Source organism: Aythya fuligula, chromosome 11, assembly GCF_009819795.1.
Source record: "Aythya fuligula isolate bAytFul2 chromosome 11, bAytFul2.pri, whole genome shotgun sequence".
Classification (NCBI taxonomy): domain Eukaryota; kingdom Metazoa; phylum Chordata; class Aves; order Anseriformes; family Anatidae; genus Aythya; species Aythya fuligula.
The window spans coordinates 5,683,370-5,707,770 of NC_045569.1; the positions used below are offsets into that span (position 1 = coordinate 5,683,370).

General features: G+C 36.9%; 1 protein-coding gene across 1 annotated transcript in view; it reads right to left on the reverse strand.

The window, feature by feature from the left end:
* TRPM1 (transient receptor potential cation channel subfamily M member 1) overlaps positions 1–24,401 on the reverse strand; it is a 78,037-nt gene that overhangs the window by 6,703 nt on the left and 46,933 nt on the right. Inside the window, exons 9-24 of the mRNA XM_032194952.1 lie at positions 21,727–21,799; positions 20,778–20,878; positions 18,402–18,575; positions 17,099–17,233; positions 16,250–16,300; positions 14,580–14,720; positions 13,396–13,425; positions 10,588–10,877; positions 9,811–10,039; positions 8,184–8,306; positions 7,701–7,832; positions 6,438–6,566; positions 5,727–5,978; positions 4,902–5,076; positions 3,111–3,131; positions 1,917–2,061 (exon numbers count right to left, since the gene is read on the reverse strand). Of these exons, the coding sequence (XP_032050843.1) occupies positions 1,917–2,061; positions 3,111–3,131; positions 4,902–5,076; positions 5,727–5,978; positions 6,438–6,566; positions 7,701–7,832; positions 8,184–8,306; positions 9,811–10,039; positions 10,588–10,877; positions 13,396–13,425; positions 14,580–14,720; positions 16,250–16,300; positions 17,099–17,233; positions 18,402–18,575; positions 20,778–20,878; positions 21,727–21,799 (2,201 nt within the window). The remainder of the gene's footprint in view (positions 1–1,916; positions 2,062–3,110; positions 3,132–4,901; positions 5,077–5,726; positions 5,979–6,437; positions 6,567–7,700; positions 7,833–8,183; positions 8,307–9,810; positions 10,040–10,587; positions 10,878–13,395; positions 13,426–14,579; positions 14,721–16,249; positions 16,301–17,098; positions 17,234–18,401; positions 18,576–20,777; positions 20,879–21,726; positions 21,800–24,401) is intronic.

Sequence of the window (24,401 nt, forward strand, 5' to 3'; positions counted from 1 at the left end):
ATCTTAGACAGACTATTTGCTTCTACTGTAAAGTGCTTTATCTGTCAGTGAAAATAAACTTACACAATTTTATTAACAATTTTATTTATTAATGTGTTAATTCTATTAACACATTCCAGTATTTGATATTATACGAAGTATTAAAACCATGAAAGGTATTTTGTATGCTAAACGCAAAGAACCACAGTTTTCTTTTAACATGCTAATCAGCTTGACCTACATAGAACACTTCTCAAGTTTTCACAAAATGTTCTAAATTCAAACTTTGTTCATTCAGACTTCTGATTTGAAAACACTGTGCATATTCTTTTAAAGCATGTTGTTCTTGGAAGCTACAGCTTCATCATTTCTACACCAAAATGGGGTGCATTATAAAGACATTCTGTTTTGTAATTCAGGGGATATGAAGGAGTAGAAAGTGGACACTGTTCAATCCAGAGACAACAACATTAAAGGTTATAAAATGCCAACTACGAGAGAGAAGATTTGGATGTTCTGTGTCTTACACGAAGCTTTTCAAGCTATTTTAGAATACACTAGGACAGTTCACATCTATGAGGATGATATTGATGCTTCCTATTTTTATGTGTTCGTCCAATTCTTTTCTTTCTGTGCTTTAGAAAATTTACCTTCACAAAAACAGTTAAAAAATCTCTTCAAAAACAGAGAATTCTTGAGTACATGTAGCTCCTAGTTTCTTTTGGCTAAGAATACATGAGATTACTTACACTGGTAATTGACAACCTGACTTCATTCTGTCTCTCTAGCATAGCAGGAATTCCCCAGTTAGGTCTCACCCCCCTGTAACCATGCTAGGATGGCAGGAGTTAACAGCATGACCTACTTCCCAAACTGCTGATTCCTTGGTCTCTTCAGCCAATAATAGCTACCATTGTAAGATACTTCCCCTTCCCCCTAGCAATGTGACTGGCATTTCAGCACTTTAAAATTCATGACCTTTTAAGCTACATACATCAAATGAAAGACGGGCTTTGTGAGCTGTAGATTTCTGAGCACAAAATTAACTATTTTTGTGATTGTGACACCCATCACCTACGCCAGCAAGCCCTGCAACACTGCGTATTTATGGACATCCAAATGGAATCACCTGCTTTTCTCAGTTGGTGTTATGGGAAAACGTTAGTAGCAAGTACATGTTTCAATTGTTCCTATTTTTTTTAATCCCTAGATGATGATAGGAAAAGCATGCAACATAACTGCTGGCAGAAAGCACAGGCTGTAGAAACGCATTTAGTTTTACTCCTGCAAATTCTAAGTATGGATTTTATGGATTCATGGAATAATATTAAGAATTTGCACAGTTGCATGTTGCTTGTACTGGCCACACATGTAGCCACAGATCTTGGTAATGTGTAGCCATCTTTTCTCTTGGTTCAAGGCAATATACACTGCAGTCATGGGTGGTACAGGAACTCTGCAAAACCCTCTCTTCTTTTTGTTCCTAAGTTACAAGAAGCAAAGCAAGCAGAAAAAAGAAGGCAGATGATGCAGTGATAGTAGAAATGCCTTCTGCTTTTGATACTAGCATTTTCATTCTGCAGAATTATGGTAGAATCATGTTTGCTAATGGTTGTATGGGCTTCCATCACAGATGTAGCAGGTTTAATGGATTCAGTTTTCATCTTTACTAAGCAATCTTGAGGCCTGACATTATCCATTAGGCAGTGACTGATGATATCCAGACTCTTGCATATCGACTACTATAGTTGCTGGCAAATTTGCAGTAACCTGTCCTGTGCTCTTTCCTAGTGTATGAACCATTCCGAACATTTGCCAGTCATCTTCATAGATTCTGAGTGCAAATGCAAACCCTTGCAAAATCAGTTGATGGGACTCCCACTGAAATTTGATCTTGGCAATAAGAAAGTAAAGATAGTACATGATCATTTACATACTTGAAGACAGCAATCAGCAGGTTTACCAGGAGGATATTTGCCACCAAGAGGTAACAGGCCATAATAGCTGGAGTGAGCCAGGCCCCTGGTATGCATGGAGGGAGGCGTTTACCATCCTCATCGTAAAGATTGTCTCCACAAGGAGCTGAATTAAAAACAGGAAAGATATTTAAATTGCCTGACAGTTGAGAAAATAATTCACATTTATTTAATAATGACACACACATAAAATTTACCAAACTAAATAAATTTTGCCAATTTATTTCCAGTAGAAAGTATGTATAATTTCTATTCCAAAGTCTGCTTCTAACTACACCATGCAAAAAAAAAAGTCCTGTAATAGTGAACATGGGAGTGACCTCAAGTTTACTGTGTAGCGTAGCTTCCTTTCCAAATGGATATTTTTTCCTCACAAAATACATAGACTCTCTGGAGTAAGGGCTTTTTTTTTTAGAGTTTGGGTAAATGCAGCAAGTTTGTTCTGTCTTTAAGTGCAGGGGCAGCCTATCTAATTTCAAATGCAAGGCTAAACTCTTTTTTGGAACCATTTTGTATTAGGTAGAGTGTTTATCAACCACAGGTTCCTTAGCTGAAATCCGTTAATGAATACTAAGTCTGACAGTAAGTTCATTACACTTTTTATTTATGTGACTAGGCAAAAACAGCTTTTTGAAGCTTTCTGAAAGTGGAAAAAAAAAAATCCAACGTTGCCTGAAAAATACTTTCAAATATTTGACAACAGTTTATTCTTACTTACTGTGGAAGAAAATAGATATTTAGTCTATGATTAATCCCAACATATTTTACTTGCTTTTCAAAGATCAGACCTACGTTTTTCCTGTTTATCACAAGGAAAGTATAAAAGGGAAGTCAAATGAACCATAGTATTATTTACGTGGATCAGTGAAAGAGCTGCTAAAGAAACACTAACATATAGGTAATCAAAAGTAATTATTTATAACATGATATTAATTACAAAAGCTTGGCCAAAACTTCTGATCTGCAACATATATTAAAATATTTTTCCTCTGCTTCTTTTCAGATGAAACTATTTCAGTAGAAAAACAATTGACATGTGAATATTGGGTAAGCCCTATAATTATGATATCTACTGAATACCTAGGATCTACTGAAGAAAAAGATTAATGAACGTGTTCTGCTAAATGAGATCATCAGCTCTCCACAGAGACTTACGATTGATTTCCATGGCATAGACTGAATGGCATTCCAAAGGAATGAAATAAGAAAGGAGGCAGGGAGAGAAGGAAAGAGAACAATAGAATAATATAAGGAAAACAGAAACCAAACCAAGAAAGATGATTGAAAATACAGTTTTGTCACCAAGAAAAGATAAACAACTTAAATGTTGTAACAGTGGAGACACATGGTTAGAAACAATGTCTTAGTTAAAACTGCACGGCATTCTGCCATTTCCTTTTCACTTTGTGTTCTCCAAATGTTACACAAGGCAGCAAATCCATGATATTAAAATAAATCACAAAATGCTGATGGCAGATGATCATGCAAACTTACAAGATATTTCAGGCAACTAACAAAACTGGCGGTCACCACAAACACAAAACAACTCAAAGTTACCACACAAGATCATTCTTTCAGCTATTATGGAACATTTCCTCCTGATTTTTTATTATTATTTTAAGAATCACCCTGGCTTTGAGTCTGCCAGCTGTTTCTGTTGAATAGCTCTCTTTCCATTAATAGCCACGATACTGCTGTTATTAAAGTACAGTATTACTAAAGCCCATTTTAATGGCTGTATAGATACCTGCTCGCCAACCCCTAAATGGTGAGCATAAGAAAAATCACACTTTTGAAAGAAACTCAGCCAGTCTTTCCTATTGCTAAAGAATATGTTGCTGTTGAATACCACTGATTTCTTGCCCATGGGCATCTTCTAAATGGAGCGAACCAGACTGAAAAGCTTCCTGGGCTGCATTAGGAAAAGAGTTACCAGCAAGTTGAGGAAGGTAGTTGTTCTCCTCTATTCAGCCCTGGTGGAAGCACATCTGGACTGGTGTGTCAAGTTCCAGGCTCCCCAGAACTGGAAAGTATCCAGCAAAGGGCCACAGAAATGTTTAAGGTGACTGGAACACTTGACAAATGAAGCAAGGCTGGGAACTGGAACTATTCAGCCTGGAGAAGAGAAGGCTCAGGAGAGATCTTACGAAGGTGAGATTACACCCAGCAGTGGTGGGGAGTAAAGAAGACAGCCAAACTCTTCTAATATATACTAAAGGAAGCCAGCTCCATGTTTAACCATCTGTACAAATTTTGAATATTAACAAAAAACTATCAGTAACATGACAGTGTCCATCTCCTCTAAGACAGATTTTATTTTCATCTGTGCAGCTTTTGTGTAAGAAATGCTATTTCCACACCCAAAGCCAATCAAGCAGCTTTCCTTTATTGTTTCGTTTTTCCAAAGATGTAGAAAAGCACATGAGTGATTTATGAAAGTGAAAGATTTCTGGAAAGTAGATAGATGTATCAGTATTAGTAAAAATGTATTAGCTCATTGTGCTGTGAGCTGGAGATAAAAAGGCATGTATACTTTTGTCTCCTGTAAAAGGTATTTGTTTTTTTTTCTTCTTCTGTTGGAATTGTCTATTAGTAAAACATTGGTTCAAAGAAAAGATTAAGAATGATCTCTGCTGATTCCTGAAAGTAAACAGAACATTTAATGCTGTTATACTCTCTGACAGGTGAGTATTCCAGACTATATCGCTCTCACTGTTAACTGAATTGGGTCATACAATGAGAGACAGGACATGCAGGCGGGGAACAGGAAGTTCCTAGTCTCCTGAGTTTGTCACAAGAAAACCCTCAAGACAAGAATAATTTATCATACAGACAGAACCACTCTAACTCCAAATTAAAAAAAATAAGAAACAACAACATTAATTTGGATCTGATCATCTGCCTCATAAACAGGAAACAGAATCTTACTATGAATTCTACTCTTACGGTCTATCTGGTCTGCGAACACCTCTCCATAGATCATCCAGTAGGGCATATAGAAGATGTTGCGAGCTAGTCTCCAAGAAGGCTCTTCATCTGGATGCAGGATAGCTTGGCGGGCTACTCCAAAACTCATTAGAACCACAAGCATGATCACCACAAAGTAGAGCATGTCAATCATCTGCAGAGAGACCACACAGAGGGGTTCTTATCATCACAAGCTAGGACAGGGCCATCGGCATGTCTGTTTGCCAACATGCAGTAAAATGATCAAGTCTCACACATTTTCCTAGATAATCTTCCTAATATTATTCTTTAACTACTCCTCACGAATGAACATACATAAAAATACAGGAAAAAGTCTGAATTTATATTTAAAAAAGACTTAAAACAGTAAAAGGTTTGTTATCCCTATTCTCTTTTGTATCATGTATCACGGCATTACTATGCTGTGCTTCCAACACAGAGTTTTTCTGTGGTCGCAAAGAGATGACAATCATTGTTGTATCATTTGTCCACAACTGATAGTTTTGTGGATGATTCCTATGTATCAGCAATCTGTTATTGCTATGCCTTTGGAAGGCAGAAGGCAGGCAAAGTGAACAAGCTTCTGAATTTTTTTGAACCAATTTCAAAAGTATCTCCCTCTTGAATCAAGCAATTATTAGCGAGAGTATTCAATCTCATGTATGTGCAAAATTTACAAGGCAATTTTCTTCACAGCCCTTACTCAGAGTCCTACACAGATAGAAAAACTTCTTCAGGGTTGTTATTTAAAATCAGAACTGAATTTTGTTCCCTACAAAGTTCTGAAATATGTAACTTACTAACCATCTTTCCAATCATCATGACGTAAGGTCCCAGATACTTGTTCACACCAAAGATATCTAGTACTCTAATGTACCAGAAAATTATATCTACACAGTAAATCACTCTTCCATAACCCATGTAAGGCTGGTTCTGTAGGCGAAGAATTGCTCCTATCATAAATACTGAAATGGCCACCAGGTCAGTAATATTCCAGTATTCCTGGAGCCAAACTTTCACTTTTTGGCTCAGCTTTCCTGGCTCTGACATCAGAATCTAAAATAAAAAATTAACAAAGACATAATTAGGAGAAATGCCAAACTACATTTCTGAAGTAACAGTCATGAAAAAAGAACAACCTTTTCACATTTAATATGTGGCTGGGACCCCCTCCCATTGGCAGCACAATTTCTCTTAGGCAGCAATATTTTAAGTGCCTAGCTGCAACATTTTCTTTTAATCTTTCTTTCTATTTTGGCTTAATTAAGCCTTTGTTGCTGTTGTTGAAATTTATCAATAACATTCAAACTAGAAGATTTACCCAGCAAGGGAAAGATTTAGGATATGGGTCATAAATGAAACTCTCTCCAATGATGGGCATTTTGGGACTCTGTGGATAAGACAATCTTCTCTCATGCACGGCTTCTCACATTCTGCATAAGTCAATGCCATTATTACCTCTACAAAAGAGCTTCGTTTTGAAGATTATGTGATGTTAGTATGATCAGACTTTACCTCTCTTACTTTCTCTAAAGCCAGTGTCACAATGTAGGAGATGACAATCCATTCCTGGACTGACGGCCACCGTTCCATCCGCACCAAGATGATATAATTAAATAGCATTAAGTAACCCAGGTATGATATCTACAAAAAGGAAATCCTTTATGGACTTTTGTGACATTCATATTAACACATATGAACACATATTTTGAGGCTGTGTGTGACAGATTCAGGTGCTGAAGACTTACTTGTGCAAGGAAAAAGCTTTTATTTTGTGAAGGAAGTGTGTTTGCTCTTGCTACTACAGCTGTTGCACACAGTGGCAGAGGCCATGGGCCTCCAGCAGATGGATATGATCCACACAGCTAAATTATCTCATTTGTTGAAATAAGCAGGACAATGCCAAAGCATTTTAAATCAGGTCCTTTGTGCCTGTGGCTTTTTTAATCTACAACAATGTAACTCCTTTACACTATGAAACCATGTTGAATACTTATATTTGAAATTAAATGGGAATTTTCCTTTTAAATTACTATTACAGGCAGCAGAAAGATCAGATCAGTATAGTGCTTTGTGATGATGTGCTGTAACTAAAAACCTACATAATATTATAGCATCCTAACTCAGAATAAAAAAGAAACCAGTATCCTTCATGCAGGGAACACATGAAATTCATGAGCAGCAGCATGAATATTTCTTTCCATTTTATTAAAGTAGAGTTTGGCACCAGATAATTCTTGATGCACTAAAGAGAAAATGAGATAGCTGTAGTTTAGATTGTTTTTAATTATTTAAAAAGTAAAAAAAAAGCATCCATTAAGTCTTAGGGATCTGTGCTTCTGTTGAGGTTGCACTCACCTGAGCCTAACTTGACACAGTGAATGGCAAGCACTCATACTGCAGCATTTCTTGTTTGGTATTAAAGTGCATTTCAAAGCAGAACACGATCCAGATGGCTTTAAAAAGCAAGGGAATCCAGTCTAGCACAGACTGAGTGACTGGACTATGCAGCTCGCATGGTCTGGCATATGTTTAGCTAGCCAGAGCCTCCTTCAAAGTGTGTAGGAGCTTTAGAGGGTGACAGCATAAGCTACAGTTGCTTGTTCTGTTTCACTGTCTAAGCATTTTTCTCTGAATAAAAAGAGTGCTTTACTCATCAGATTCCATGAAAATCACTATTATGTATGTATTATGTAGTTATTATTTTTACATGACAATCCTTCAAGTTTCATAGGCGTGAGAAAAACAATCACTGTCAGCTTAATCACCATGACTTACTGTGTAGAACCAAAATTTGACAATAGGTGCATTATAGAACTCGTAGATCTTTGTTCCAATTGGAAGGCTGTTTTGTTTTTTATTTCCATTCTCTTCATCTCCTTTTCGGGAGCCTGTATCCGCATTTGCATCCTGAAAAAAATGAAGTTGTCAGTTTTCACTGATACACACATAAAAAATAGTAGCTTTTCTCATTTATAATCCCAGCCAACTGTTAGCTTCAAAACGCCTCCTCTGAGCAACAGAGGAGTCTTTTGCTCAGTTGTCTTTTCTTAAAACACAAAATCTCAGCTATAGTAAATCTATACATCTCTACAGACAATTTACATGCCCTGAGAATACAGCCTGTATACTTCCAAAACCCTTCACTGATTCTTCACAGAGGCAGTTGCGATTTTAACCTCAATGACCTACAGCACAGAGAACTTAGAATACTGAGCACTTTTGAAGTGTTAGAACTTCCTGATAAGCTCCAGTACTGACCACATTTTCATCCTCTTTTTCTTTGCCTTCTTCATTTTCTCTTGATGTCTGGTAAGAATAATCGTCGTAACTGCGAAACTCTAGGAAAAGGATGGTAGGAGGGAAGAGAATCCCCATTATAACCTGTACAACAAAAAAGAATTCAATTCAGACTGCAATACTTGTTTAAACTAATAGTTTTCATAAAAAAGGCTAATCCCATAAAAAAGTCTTTTCTTTTGCATAATATTCAAGATACTCTGCTATCCTTAGGCCTAGTAATAAATGTATAGCACTTAAATATTTTCAATAAGCTATTTTATGAAAGGATGACACTGGAAGACTTTCCATCTCTATGAATATACAGCATTTAAAAAAAACACCTGTGCTCCAGAATTAGAGTGGAGCAGAGAAATTCCATGGAATGACATGGTGGCAGTGGGAGGAGGGCTTTAGATTTCTTATTGGACTTTATAGTTACTTTACTCAACCACTGTAATTAGTTTTTAATAGTTAAAAAAAATGTGAAAGATAAAGGAAATGTTTCAGACAGTACCTGGGGAATTCTTTTACTGTACGAGAATACAGAGATACAGCAACACAGTCATGAGTTGCCAAAGTACAGAAAAAGAGTAAAACAAGAGAGGAATGCAGGTAACAAAACTAGAACTTTAGCAGGTTGATTAATGCTTTGGAGAAAAGAAGGGAAATCAGTGAACAGATTTAGAAATCACCATGATGAAATCTGAAAGGCAGATGCAGGCCTGAAGATTTTAAATGGCTTTAAGTGGCAGATGGGGGAAAGCAGAAAGAAGTTGAAAATGACAGAGGGAGTGCAACATGTGTGTGAGTGACCTCAGGAGCGTGACCTGGGAAGGGTGGCAAGGCACTTTGACATGGGGGGATTAAGAAAATAAGGAGGTAAGAATGAAGGCGACATCATCATGATGGGCCTTCACATGGAGGACAGCATCTGCATTATATAACGAAGAAAAGATTATATTCACCTAAAAACAGAAAAAAAAAAAAAAGCACAACACAAACACTGCTCTGTTTCCTTACGATTGGCTCACTCATGTTTCTCTTTGTGGCAGCTTCCTCACATTGCTTTTGTGGTTTTTTTTTTTCAAACCCAATAATCAGGAAATATAAAAATCAGTACAAGGGATACAAGCATCAAATTGTAGAAGAAAGGAATAAAGATCACATTATTTTACACAATACAATTGCACAGATTTCAATCTTGACTCTGCATCTTCTGGTGCAACACTAATAAGAATCTGTCCAAGATTCCTTTTCTATCTGTCTTCGTTGTGTGGACCCCTGGAGACCTTTTTGCTTTTATCCAATTGATTTTTAATCTCATGTTTTAAATGAACAGATCTCAATATGTATTGAAAGCCACAACTTTGCTCTCAGGTTCCAATCACATTAAGCCTTTTATAGGTCATTGTCATGTCATTTTCCTTTGTCACGGGATAATGTTCCTTAGACTTCCTGAGTTTAGAAACAAAAAATAGGATATTCCAAACAGGTACGTTCTGAAACCATCTTTAATTAGTATGCTAATTTGTTCTATGTATACACTATATGTAATGTAGTACTATTTGCAACCATATATTCGAAAGTAAATGCAGAACAGAAATACCTTAAGACCTGGGTTTTTCCGCATACGTAGTCGCCCCATCCACATATCTGTTAAGAGCATCTGACTGCATGTGTGAGCAATGAAGTCCCTGTGTTTAGCTGCCACAGCCAATTTCAAGCAGGTAGAATTACTCCAATTTTTCAGTTCATAGGTCAGCAGTTTCATGGCAATCTGCTCATCATGTTTGTAGGACTGATCCAAGAGCTCAACTGCCAGTTGGCCAAAATCTCTGGAAGATACAAGGTATGTCTAGTGAAGTTTGATTTAGTAATCAGTATTTGCTTGCATTTGGGATTTTCATTCTATTCATATGGGGTTATATCTTCCCATGCACAAAAATAAGAACAACCGAGTCTCGAACTTGAACTGGGACAGTCTACAAAAATTCCAATCAAATTTTTAGTGTCTGCAGACTATTGGTATAAGCTTATACCAATAACATCTTTAGACCAGTTTAACTATATCAGATAGCCCTTAATTTATGCGATCATATCTTGAAAATAACATTGTGAAATACAACTAGCTGGTTTACAGAGAAAGAAGATGAAGAAAGAATGTGCGCCATCAGAAAAAATGCAAGTCTTCTCCTTGCTAGCACTGCCTTTGGACTCTGAGAACAAATTTTGGCTTGTTTACGGTTGATAACTAGGCTCCAAGTCATACTCAATGACCCTACAGTCTAGAAATGAATTGTACTCTACTAAAAATCTAGCTTTTCAGCAGGTCCAACAACCCTCTCTATCAGGTAGACACATACTTTGCACCAGGTCTACTAACTTTGAGTTGTTGTCCAGATCCTGAGAGATGTCATCCACTAGTTCACTCTCAGAAGACTCATGGGCCATAGATTTGTAGAGCTTACAGGCAACAAGTGCCTTGGCCATGGTTTCCTCTCCTCGTTGCCAAAGGAAGAGTGCCATCTTTTGCCGTTTCATCAGCACGGCCCATATCATAAGTTCATGAAATGGATACTGAAAGCGGCTGACTTCTGGGTCATCCACATCAATATCGATCTCTTCCTCCTTTTTCTTCTTCTTCTTCTTCCCTTTTGTGGGAGGCTCATCATCCTGGGAAGAAAAGAGAAATTCTTCCTATCAATCTTTAACAGCTAATCTGACAATGGCACCATGCACAGGACACATACTGAGAGGATATGATATTGTTACTTTTTTTTTTTTCTTTTTGCTAAAGCAAATGATAAAAAAAAACCTACGGAGAACATGCGAAAGAGCATGCACTGGGCTAGCACATGTGTTAATGCTTTATTCAGAGAACCATTTCTTGCATGCTTAACTACAAGTCATGGTTAATGTTTTATTCAGAGAACCATTTCTTGCATGCTTAACTACAAGTCACCATTTTGGATAAGTACAGTAGAATCCTGTTGTTCTGAAGCCATCACTTTACACTGCATTATAAGTGGATCTCTACCATATGTGTAATTGCACCAGTTGATTTGCAGTGAATTAATATTTAATACATTCTACTGCAGTGTAAATGGAGCTTTAGCAAACCTGACTTCGCTGTGAACGTTCCACTCTAAGTTTATTTGCTACGTCTGTATCTATTCCGGAAGAACAGTGCTGCATATTTACAGGTGTCAAAGCAGTCTGCAGGTTGACATACAGGTGGAGAGAGTGGTTAACATGCAAACAGAAAAGACAGGCAGATAGTGTCCTTAAGAACAGCAAGATACTAAAGGGAGTGTTCACCTTTGAATAAGCAATCTCCTCTTATGTATGCTGGGCAAACGGAAGGTTTAAGTATGCCGTTTCTTAAAGGGATAGAGAGGATAGGCCATTACTACAGGAACCAACATGGAAGTAACTGAAGGGAAGTACTGACAATGAAGCAGGATCCTGAAGGGAAAAAAGCCATGATTGGGTAAATTAAGGTTTAAATAATGGAGGAAGAACATTGCATATATAGGTGTAGACAGAGATTATCATCATTGTAGGCTTTGATTCCAATCTCAGAATAGGATTGCAAGTAAAAGCAGTTACCATCCTACAGAATCAACTTCTGTTCATACAAGCAGTCTCAGCCTAAAGCACCTCTTTATGACAATTACAAAATTAAACCCAAATTCAGGGTTCAGCCTTACACCCCAGGTTTCCAAAAAAACCTTCTTCAGTTCAACAATGAAGCATGCATTTCTCTTTCAGCGGTTCTAAGAACTGCAAGTGGTGACCTTGGTCTCCTACAGAAAATTTGGGGGTCCTTAACTGCGTGAATAAATTGCACGTGAATAAATTGTAGAGAATCTTTGAAGCACAAAGCATAAAATCTCAGATGGAGAAACAAAAATCAGGTACTCCTCACACTCTGAAAGGCAAATTAAAACAAAACCCTGGGTAGGAAAGAAAGTGCCAAGGAGCCTAAACTTCTTGTTTTAAAGCTGCTAACACTCGAAGTGAAAATAAAAATTGGAGATGCATCAAATTACTGACCACTTCAGTAAATGAAAAGATCATTTTTCATTTCAACATTTTCTTTTAGAAAGGAGTGAGCTACACCCACTATCAAGTGCAGAGAACGCTTCAGTTTGTGCCACATAAACCACTTCCCACTGGAAGAAAGAGGAAAAATCAAAATTTACATTTGGAGAAGCATTAAGTAACCTACATGTGATCAAAACTGATCAAACAAGGCTGCACCTCTGAGTGGCTGAGCTTTTGGCTTTGATCCATCAGAAAATATGAAGCTGAGCACAGAAATTAAATTCAACTTGAACTTTTCTTTGTGGAGAAGAAAGCTGCTTATCTGCTGGGGGAAACAGAAGCTTTTGTGTGTGGGTAGAGTTCACATCAAATTTAACACTAGCAAAAGGTACATATATAGTGTTCATATACTATCACAGCACTAATAAAGGCACACTTCATAGAGAAATGTCCTTAACCTCTTTAGGTAAATGCTCTCCTGCTGTGTATAAATATATTTTTCAGAAACAAAAGCAACTGCCTCCAGAACAGAGTGAGCACTTAGGCACCATCCCAGACTTGATCCTGATCAACTCGAAATTTCTGCAGACTGACAGGTAATTGAGGCAGGTTTTGGACTGAAATTCTGGTTCAGTTCCATCTCATATTTACAAAGCATGGTGTCATCAATGGTAGCAAGCATCTTTTGTAGTGGAAGACAGCACTTAACATGCCATAAAACCTTGTTTTCTCACTCCACTTAAATGTTTTGTCTATGATAAAACCTCATTTTTGCATTAATTGTTACTTCATGGTTTAAAGAGATTTGACTATAAGTAGCACTGTTGGACTACACTTCCTCTTCAACATCATCGGTGTTCACATCTGAATGATTTAATCTACAGTACATTCCAGCATGAAATGTGTTATTACATAACAATGCTGAAAACTGCCCGTGGATTACCATGCAAAGCTTTAAGCAGCTCTCAAGACCCTACCCTTGAAAAAGTCAGAAGTATTTCATAGGCTGTTCGCAAAACACAAGATCCTCTCTAGTTACAATTTACTTTAAGCCACAATAATAGTGAAAAAGCTAAGAGCAAGAGCAGATTTGTACCAAGAAATGCACTGATAAAACCAGTATTTTACAATAAATCCAACTTACCTCCATCCCTAGTAGTTTAAGAGCTTTCGGCTGAATATTAAAATAGAAAAGAAAATTAGTTAGATAGGAGGCAAAATTCAAATACCAAAAAATACCAAGGAAAAACACATTTTTGTTAGAATTACTCTTCTAAATAATTGTATCAATAATGGCGCAATTAATTAATCTCCCACTTAATTGTATTTGCAGGAAGGCAATGGGTTAGAAAATGTTTTCCATCCTGCACCCAAGTGAAATCTTTTGATTCAGACAAAATAGTTAAATATAATTCAATAACTGACTACTTTGAGAATTAAAATCATAACACGTTCATGTTCACAAAAAAAAAATGTCTAAGCAGACAAAGGGTAATGAACTGACAGCAAACAGTAAAAAGAAAAACAGGTCTTAATATAAAACAGGTCCCATAACAATATTCCCTCTATTGTATTATGAAATATCTCTGTTTTACATTTTCTGTAAAAGGCTTATTTGTAAGTTCAATCAGATAGTACTACACTATACATATGTACACACTATATCTTGGCTACGGTATAGTTTACTTGGGGTATGAGTGGCCTTCTGACCATCTGAAGCAATTGCTTTTTGTAATTACTTTAGGAAGCTTCACTTGATCTTCAAACCTGAACCAAACAAACAAATAAGTTAACAAAAAGAGTTATTCTACTTGCTCAGAACAGAATTTTAACAAAGCAAGGCCTGTGCTTGATATTCTCAAAATTGATCCGTAACTACAAAATGCTTTACAGAGACTATGTTGGTTTCTGCAGGGTAAGATTTATGCTCAGAGCAGTTCCTTAGAGGACTCATTTAATTACTTGGCAAACAGACCTGAAAGTTTATTTTATATAGTTTACAGTTCAAGCTAAAAGGTCAAGCTACATCTTAAAGTAAGAGTAAGTACATATGCAGACAGGACAGATAGAAATCCGTGGATTGTAAACTACTGAAATAGGAGGAAATTTACCTTCAGGTCAATTTATTTATCACCTTTTGGGCCTTCCTATCCTTTAACGTGGATGTGTTATAGGATCCTTACATAGCTTCACTATCAGAGTTTCAACATCACTCTTACAGCATTTTTTAGCATTGGACGTGCAATGTTTCACAATGATAAAGGAACAAAGTACTACCTATTTTTACCATCAGCACAACAGCCACATCCAGAATTAACTCATTCTTACCCTTTTTGGTCCAAATAAATTATTATAAAGAGTCCGAAAACTTTTTCGAGTATAGTTGCAGCGATAAGCTCCACCCATGAGATATTCAAGTACAAGACCAATATCTATTAGGCTGATATGATAATCTGGTGGAAGATTTCCCTACCAAAAACAAGCAAAATAAAATAAAAAAACAAAAACAAAATAAGGACTTGGGATAAGAAAAGATAATGTACATTAAATTGCCTGACTAGACATATCATTTCATGTTTATACTGGTACAGTGGTAATATTTATAGCCACTGGTCTCAATCTCTCAATATTTGTACAAAATTGATGATAACCAATTCACATCATGAAAATTTTGGGGGCCAGATTTTTTTTTTTTTCTGGCAGTATTTACAGTTGAGGACAAATTTTCATTTGTGATTTACTTGTACAACTTGTCAGTGTCCATATAAGCACAAGTGGTTTGCAAGAATTAAATTGGTGAATTTAAATAACTTTGTACTGAACATTATTAATCCAGTATAAAAGCATAACTCACTTATTTTCATAGTGAATATCAGGCACACACTATATTTTACAGAAACTTGTATTTTGAAGTAATATTATCTACAGAGTTGACTACAATGCAGAATGATTTAGATTAATATGTAGCCCAGAATCAAAGAAAAAGACTATAATTTCCACCATTGCACTTGAGAACTGTATAGTTGTATTAATTCTCCTAGAACCACAAGCTGAAAACTTTGTTGCTCAAGCTATATCCTACAACATTAAATGCTTCTACAACGCCACTGAGTAGCTGCTACAATGAAAGGACTATAACCTAAGCAAACACATCACCTCCATGTTAACCCAACTGAATCCCCGAGACTGTCGCTGAATGAGTGAGCCACGACAATGCAATGAGAAGGAGAGACAGACAGAAAGCAGAAGGCAGAAGAGCATTAGTGACACTCAAAAAGACAAACACTGAATGAGATAAAGTAAACTAGGAAGCAGATCACTACAAATTACACAGTAAGCCAGTACTGCGTAATTCCCACACTCAAGCCTCCCCAGAATAAATGGGAGTTTTCCTTCCAAAAAGGAAGACCATTCATTGTAGTTACATTTTACTGAATAAAAACTCCAGAATCTCAAAGAGAGTAAATAAGTAACAACAGATTTTATAATTACCCTGTTAATGAACTAATTCGTGTGTAATGGAAAAAAATAACATGTTTAGGACTTGTAGCACTTAGAAACAGAACAGATTTTCTCCCAAGGACTACTTGTGAGAAAAATAACTGTGTAACATACAGTGAAACAAACAAAAGGGAAGAAGTTATGTTCTGGGAAGTGGGGCTTTCAGTAAACTTCACAAGCCTTTCCTTTCACTCCTCCTTTGTAACACCCTATTGGGAGCTTCTTGTGGAGAAGAAACAGTATCAAACCTCAAATGATACAATATTAGGAGCTTTACTTTTACTTTCCTCTCCATTGTTTTTAAGTTACTAGTAACGCAATACAGCCATATCCAAATTAGACTGACACCATTATTTGCCCCAAGAAATTATCTGACTTTCCTTAACAGCTACCATCTCAATTTTAAATGTCTGTTTTCCCCCATGCTGTGCTTGCTTTTACAGTTGACTCATATTGTTAATGTAATCATGCAAACGTAGTGCAGCTGTTAAGCTTACCTTTTTCACATCTCTAACTAGCAAATGCAGCGTATTTGGAGGCCCCAATCTCTGAAACAAAAATTATTCACTATCCATTAGAGCTTCAATAATTCATATTTTTCACAAACACAAATAGCCCTGTAAGAAGAGCTTTCAGCAATTATGTTCCATCACGTTTTACAGGGGTGAAAAGAAGGAACTGGGCTACGGTGACAAACACAGTATTAACTAAGAGTTGTATAGTCCCTTTCTCATAATACTTTATGTGGTAGTTCAATGATCTTGATTCAAGTCACAGCAGTTTTTGGTACTGTCTGAACTTATGCTTTCCAACAGGAGCCATAAGGGATTAGAGGACTAGACTTAAGTTGTATGTTGTATGAGTACTGCCCTGGACTACCTGCCACTTAAACAACAGCGAGAAAAACGCTCTAGAAGTAGTCATGTTCTTGCAGAATTTGCTGTGTTTTGGGTACGGGAGAATTTAAATAAAGAAGCATGAAGTCCTACAGTTTAGGGAAAAGCATTCTGTTTTTCTGGGCCAAAAAGAAAAATGATGCTGACTTATTGTTTCTTTAAATGTTCTTAACACGCACTTTAAACACGTCATTACATAACAAAGTATAACAGCTTCTAAAAGCTGCTACAAGCTCAGGCATCAGGAATGCGTATATATAGGGAAACCTCAGGACACTATGTGTAAGAGCAATGGCTCCCTCTACTGCTATCCAACTTCTCTGTACTGTTACGGCTCAGCTTTTTAGAGACCAATTTTTGAAGCACATACCAGAAGGAGAAGAGGAAAAAGGACATCCCTATAGAGTAGCAAAGATACCACATGGCATTTTGTTACTCCTGCTCACTCACAGTATTATAAAGTTCTTCCAGTCGAGGAATAGTGAGGAAGTGTTGCATGTTCACTCCATTCTCAATCAGCAGTTTCACGAAGTCCACTCGATCCAGAACCAGTGCATCCAGCATAGCCTGCTCCAGAGAATTCACCTGAATTGCAGAATGGAAAACATGGGACTATACAGGCACAGATGATGTGGCTGGCCAACAACCACAAACATTTTCATTACTTAGGATATCCCCAAGTTCCCAAATACACTGATTAATCTCTAAGTGAGAAGGAATTTAGAAAGTGACATTTTACCCTTGCGCAAGTCAATACAGATGGTACAGCTTACAGGTGATTTTTTGAGAGACAAGACAGCAGTGAAACGAACCTCTGGCAAATAAGGCTATAGCTTTCCAGTCATCTATTTTAGTATTTTTATCTAAACCAGGCTTACCATACTGGATATATTATGTGAAAGACAGATTTACTTGCTTAACATGGTAGGAAGAAGTTAAAAAAATAAAATAAAATGATACTATAGATATTTAATAAGAGGTTGACATAATTTACCTGGTAACTCACTTATGTATCATCCACTCACTGTCACTCACAGAAAAAAGGCAACATTTAATGCTTGAGAAGCTCAAATCGTTCAGGAAAAAGCACTTCCTTTTCCTTCAACAACTCAACTTTTGGCTTTGGAAAATGGTCAGAAAGTCTAAAGGATCTTCTCTTAGCATGGTCTAAAGGCTTAGAACCCACTGGGAGAGGGAAAAAGCCCTTGAGCAGCAATCCTTTAGACACATGAACTTGAATTTAGACAACAAAATGCTTTAACCTGCTGCAAATGGAAAATAAAGCACTTAGAAAAGGCAATGTTTAAGCTGCCTTCATTTGATAAATAATGTATACAGAGGAGGATGAAGTTGTTCACTGATGTCCTCATTTCCTTCTGACAAGTGCAGGGAAGAAGATTCAGTAGACAGGCACTGCCTTGTACTGTTGTGGTGTGGTTGTATGTAGTGCACACTGGATGAGAAATGTTCCTGTCTCCAAGACTGAACAGCACCCCTGCACAATTCTATTGCTGATCCTACAGAAATGTGCAAATGAGTGTTCTGTAGAATAAAAATGTTTATTTGCCCTCTCTCTTTGTTCCTGAGAATGGCTTAAGCACTTTAAAAACTAGTAGTCTGGATTATTCAGTCTCTCATACAGTTTTACAAACGGTTAAGTCCCACCTGCATAAACTAATAGAAAGGCATACAAAGAGGTTAAAAAAAAAAAAAATACTTTTGAACAGTTTTAATACAAGTACTTCCACCTCACCCAGTTCAGGAGTTCAAGCTTTCTTGGATCTGTTTCTTCTTCTGGCTCTTCTTTTGCTTTTCCTCCTTTTTTCTTCCCTTTTCCTTTCCCCCTGGCTGCTTTAGTCTGAGCTGCTGGAGATTTCTTTTCCTTCTCAGGGGCTGTACCCTCAGTAGCTGTAAGGCTTCCCAAAGGCTGGATTTAAAAATGCACAAGTATTAGAAATCTAATTGTTCATGCAGTGATTATGTCACTGAATATACTCCTATTGAACTTGCTTGCCAGTCACCTCTTTTCCTATGCAGTCAACTTAAAATCATCATTTCCTGAAGTACAAAGAACTTTTGCTTTACTTTTTTATTAAAACTATTATCTCTAATGCAGTCAGTAATACTGCAAGTCAAAGTAGTGAAGTAGATAGCCTGTGGTGGGATTTAACATAGATTTCTCTCTCAAAGCAAAATCAGTGTGAGGGGACTGGGAATAGACAGTACTCAATCAGGGGACCCTTCAGCTTCTCTGCTCTCATGTAAAGCATTGGTTTTTACAATAAATAGCAGCAAGCAGGGCAGGAGCTGGATAGAAAGACAACGAAGATGTTGCATGATGCCATAAAGTATCCATACTGCAGAGGCTGAAAAGGGGATGAAATATAGTCCTAACTAGTTAACTTATGTTCTGCAAATAATATTTACGCTTATGCCTTTTCAGACACATCTACTCTTTGCTAATGGTTTTCTCTTTCTAACCTGCCTACCCAAGACAGTTAAGGACACATGCAAGTATTTTGACACTACTTGTCTGTGACTTGGAGGCTTAAATTGCTCCAGCTAATGCTTAGGTTACATAACCTCTATGTACATGAAAACCAGATTAAAACAATCCGTGCTGTGCAGAGAAAACTAGAAAACCAAGCCTATTTTTTTGTTGCTGTTGCTTTTTAACAAGGCTTGTTTTCTGTGTTTTTGTTCATCTTAAAAAATCTTCTCTGCTTGGCTACCGTGAAACCATTTGTGAGTCTGGATAAAATTGCATCTGTCACCTCACAGCATGCAAAAGCTGAATCTTCATGACTGAAAGCAATCTTCATGAATTAGAAATTACAATGCATCAAAATTGGCTAGCAGTTTCCACAAATTGTTGCACAGTATGATTATGAAATAGGACAAACAATAACTGGATTCAGTTCCTACATGGTAGTTCTGAATCTAAGTGCAATAACTGGGAGATTGGGGCATTCCCTCCAAAAAATGTTTTATAGTAATAACACTTTATAATATTTAGGATCATTAAATCTTCTCTGTATAAGCATTTTAATGAACCTTGAACACTAGAAACAATGCATTACTATAAGTAAAGGAATAAAACAGCATGTACAGTTAGAGCTTTAATGATACAGGCTTCCAAATTAAATAATTGTCAACATTATATATAGCATCTACATGAATAGTGTTCCTTTGAGAACCACTTTATTGTATAGTTTCTGGAAAGACATCTAATTAACAAACAAACCACCTTGTACTTCACTCCATCTCTTTCTTTCATGCTGTTTCCTCATGACGCTTTATAGTAATTTGATAAAAGGTGGTTCAAGTAGTAGAGTAAAAAGCATCAATGCAGTGTAACATAAAAGTGACTTAAATAGAAAATTTTAGTAACACCAATAAACAAGGGCACCACAATGATTCACCATTAACTTCAACCAGTGCAACACCAGTTCTAATATTGTGAGAGAGACCTAAATTTCAGGACCTGAAGTTTTACTAAGGGTCTGCTTCTTAGTTCATTTGGCACAGCACTACCTACCAGAGGCCTGTTTTCAGCAATGATTTATTTTGGTCATCAGCATTAATCCAATTTGAGATTTTCACAGCTGTTAATGAACTGAGACACACAATTCCTTCTAAGCAGCTCCATGAATTTCAGCTTTGCTGCATATTCTAACAGTTAGCTGGGGACTCTGACAACTGCTAGCACATATCATCAAGACAGTCTGAAGTCCAAAAAATGCCTTTTTTTATTTTTTTCCCCTTTTCTTTCAAATCTCACATGGAATCTAACTTAAGGTTATTCTTCTCCTTGTTAGGAAACTGTTTTTCTTTTTTTTCACAGAGTTTAAATTATTACTATTTTATTCAAGTGGCAATGCAAAGAAGTTTCAAAACAAATAGATGATTCTTAACGAACGAGATGTCTTAAATCAGCATCAGCTTGTCATAAACCAGAATTCAATACTCTTCCTTCTGCCAATAAAATCCAGGAAGTGAATATGTGGCCACTTATCTTCAATTGTTAGCAAATAGGGTTAATGGTTGGACTTGATGATATTAGAGGTCTTTTCCAACCAAAACGATTCTTTGATTTTACGATAATATGGTGAGGAAAACTTTGTCTTACTGGCCAGTGGTGTCCGAAGACAAAGATTTGGCTGCGTGCAATGTCAACGCGATTCCAGGCCAAAGCCAAGCTGAGCTGGTCTGGAGCGGATGCATTGGTACCTAAAGAGAAACACACACCAATGTTTGGCATTTCATGCACAATGAAACAATGTTGGATAACATTCTGCAATTCACTTCCTCAAGAATTAGAAAACAACAGGCCTGACTCCATAGCCTATTACCATAAGAATGATTCTACTAGGAAGTAGTAAATGCATCAAACCAATTTACAACATTTGACCCCATAATCCTAATTTCAAAAGGATTAACCAGATCATCCCCCTGTTTCCATTACAGCTCCAATTTTGACTTTGTATTTTGTTGCTGAAGATAGACATTAAACTCTTCTAATAGACTCCTCCTCTCAGCTCCACTGGCTGATGCTGTATATATTAGTAAAATAATTCTTGTTTCATCTCTCACTTAGCATTAGTGTTCCCATAATGAGACTGTTATCAACTACTATAAATATGCAGACAGAAAACAGATGCTGTTTCTTCAGGCTCAAAAATAAACAGGCTCAAAATAAATTGGGAGCTAATCCTAAATTTGCCCTAAGGCTTAAAGAGCACAATCTGAGGTCTGAAAAAACCCACGCTGTCTTTTAATCTTCCCACCATTTCTTCTAGCCTTATTAATATATGCCAGAATTGCACTACGATGTGTTGAAATATCAATACAGCTGTTGCAGCATTCCCATTCCAGGCCTTCAAGTGAGGGAAGCCACACAAAAATTTCTATCTAGATTTTATACTTTGAGCTAATCTGAATTTTCAGTCAAGGATTTTCAAGTTAGTACTTTGAGCCCAAGCAAATAAATCAGTCTTCAATATTAAGAGTGAACCTCAGGCAGTGCATAGGAGTGTCTCTAGGGAATCAAATTGTGCATCCTTCCTTGCAAAACCCACCTTTGAGGAGAGCAGTTAAGATAGACATCTCAATGTCCTGTTGCCCTTCAGACCCCATACGGAACACAGTGATCTAAAGGACAGCATTAAACCAAACACACAGAATTACAACACATAGAAGAGAGACACTAAACATGTAAATACAAAAAAAAGAGCAGAATGCTGAAGCTTTATTTTCTAAGGCTTGAAAATTTTCAAAATATACAGTTCCACTCATTTTTTCTTTGAAATCGCAATTTTATAGAAACAGCGAATTAAACTTTTTCAATAAAGTTATTGTAAAAAATTCTTATATTGGTAAATGTGGCAAGCATGATGAAATTCTTCACCAAATCCCTGATTTTTCACAAGTGGAGACAAAACTGTCATACTCAACTGATCATTTTCTGAAAGTTCTACTACTTTTCAGTAGAACTGGAAATGCCAGCTTGGAAATGGAAACACTACTTATACGAGAAAACTATCATACCATTAATTTTATTGACTATAATACTCAAGTATTTCTGAGTTCTGTGATATGCTGCACATTGACAAACAAAAATCCAGAAACAATAAGAAAAAGCTCCTCTTGGGGGGCCTGGAGAACAAGTCCTACGAGGAGTGGCTGAAGGAGCTGGGCTTGTTCAGCCTGGAGAAGAGGAGGCTCAGGGGTGACCTTATCGCTCTCTACAGGTACCTTAAAGGAGGCTGTAGCAAGGTGGGGGTTGGTCTTTTCTCCCACGTGCCTGGTGACAGGACGAGGGGGAATGGGCTTAAGTTGTGTCAGGGGAGGTTTAGGTTGGATATTAGGAAGAACTTCTTTACCGAAAGGGCTGTTAGGCATTGGAACAGGCTGCCTAGGGAAGTGGTGGAGTCACCATCCCTGGAAGTCTTTAAAAGACGTTTAGATGTAGAGCTTAGGGATATGGTTTAGTGGGGACTGTTAGCGTTAGGTCAGAGGTTGGACTCGATGATCTTGAGGTCTCTTCCAACCTAGAAATTCTGTGTGATTCTGTGTGATTCTATGTTTGCTTAGATGAGTGCATTACAGTTCACTGCCTTTAAAAACAGTAATTCATATAAAACTTAGCCATTGAAGGAACTAAATATTAAACAATCATAAATACCAAAGCAGAATAACCTAATATTCTATGTTAATTTAATTAATTCTAAATACAGGCAAAAAGTAAAAAAATATTCATTTTCAAAAAACATTGGTTCAGAGTAGATGCCAGTATTAAATAGTGGGACTGGCAATCTTCTTGAAACTTTGAATAGATTTGGCACACACATGAAGATAAACGTTTGCCACAGTGACATCAAGAGAGAAAAGAACTAAAGTAAAAGTTATATCAATGAGCAAAAAAAAAATCAGACTATATTTTGAAAGGTAAATCATAAGCCTGCTTCAGTCGTTGTCTGAATTTTGCTGAGTAGACCAGGCCTGCTCTAAAGAACATTTTAAAATTTGAAGCAGTTTGGCTAAGGCAGCTATCAGCTCTCCTTCCTCAATCAATTCTTCTAAAAAGGCTGGCTCTTACAGTCAGCTTAGCATAATCATGCCTACTACCAACGTGACTTCTGATGAAGGCATAAGTAGGGAAGCAATCTTGGCACCATATAAATATAAATATATCAATAGTATATTTACATTACTCAGACAATCTAAAGACTTCATATTTGGAGCCCTTAAGAAAGGCTTCATGTAATAATCAGCTGAGCTAATCAATGCTAATCAAACTTCTGAATGCATAAGTAAAATATGAACAGATGGGCATCTATTTGATTGTAGCACAGATTTACATTACTAGAAAAGATGGTATTTGTCATATTCTATTCCAAGTAGCATTTGCAGCTAGATTAATCCTTAGAGAATTTAGTTTTGACAAAGGTATTTAAATGTATCCTGCAAAATTGCATGATCTGGCTTTTACGAACCCAAGAATTAAGTAGTATCAAAGTATGACAAAATCAAGGAAAAGATATATAACTCAAATGGACCTTCTCTTCTTCCAAAAATTCCCCCCATGCTGAAGAGAATACAGCATCAGATGTAATGAACCTTGGCGAGAAAAGCATTGGGGAGAATGGGGGAAGAAGGGAAGCACAATTAGAACAGACTGCTATGACGCTGTACAGGATATGGGAAATCACTCGTTGGCATTTCAGAGTTTTGTTACCTTGAAATGTATAGATATCTAAGCAAGTATCCCTTGGCAGCTGAAATGAACATTACAAAGAAAAGCTGGAGAGCATGAGACAATACCAAGCATAATCTCAGGAGAAATGACAGCTTTATGAAGAGAGCGGAGAACATGAAACTGGTAGAAAGTCTGCAAAGCACCTGGTGATTGCTTGATAAAAATTCCCACCCCAATCCTACATCATTTCAGTTGTCATAGAACAGCTTCCTGAAAGGGGTCAAGAATGGCTTTGTAGATTAATCCTGAGAGAACCTGATCATGTTTTTTTCATGTGTTTCTTGACTCAGCTAACAGACACCCCACTGAAAAGATTATGAACTATAAGGAATGCTGCATTCAGTTTACTGGTTTATTGAAGATTGTAAAGAAAAAAATTCACATTATCTTTAGGGACAGTATTAAACTTGGAAAGACGTGAGGAGTTAATGGTTTGTCTGTGAGCTGACCAGAGATAAAAAGCATGGGCTCTGTGGAAGGAAAACATACTTAGAT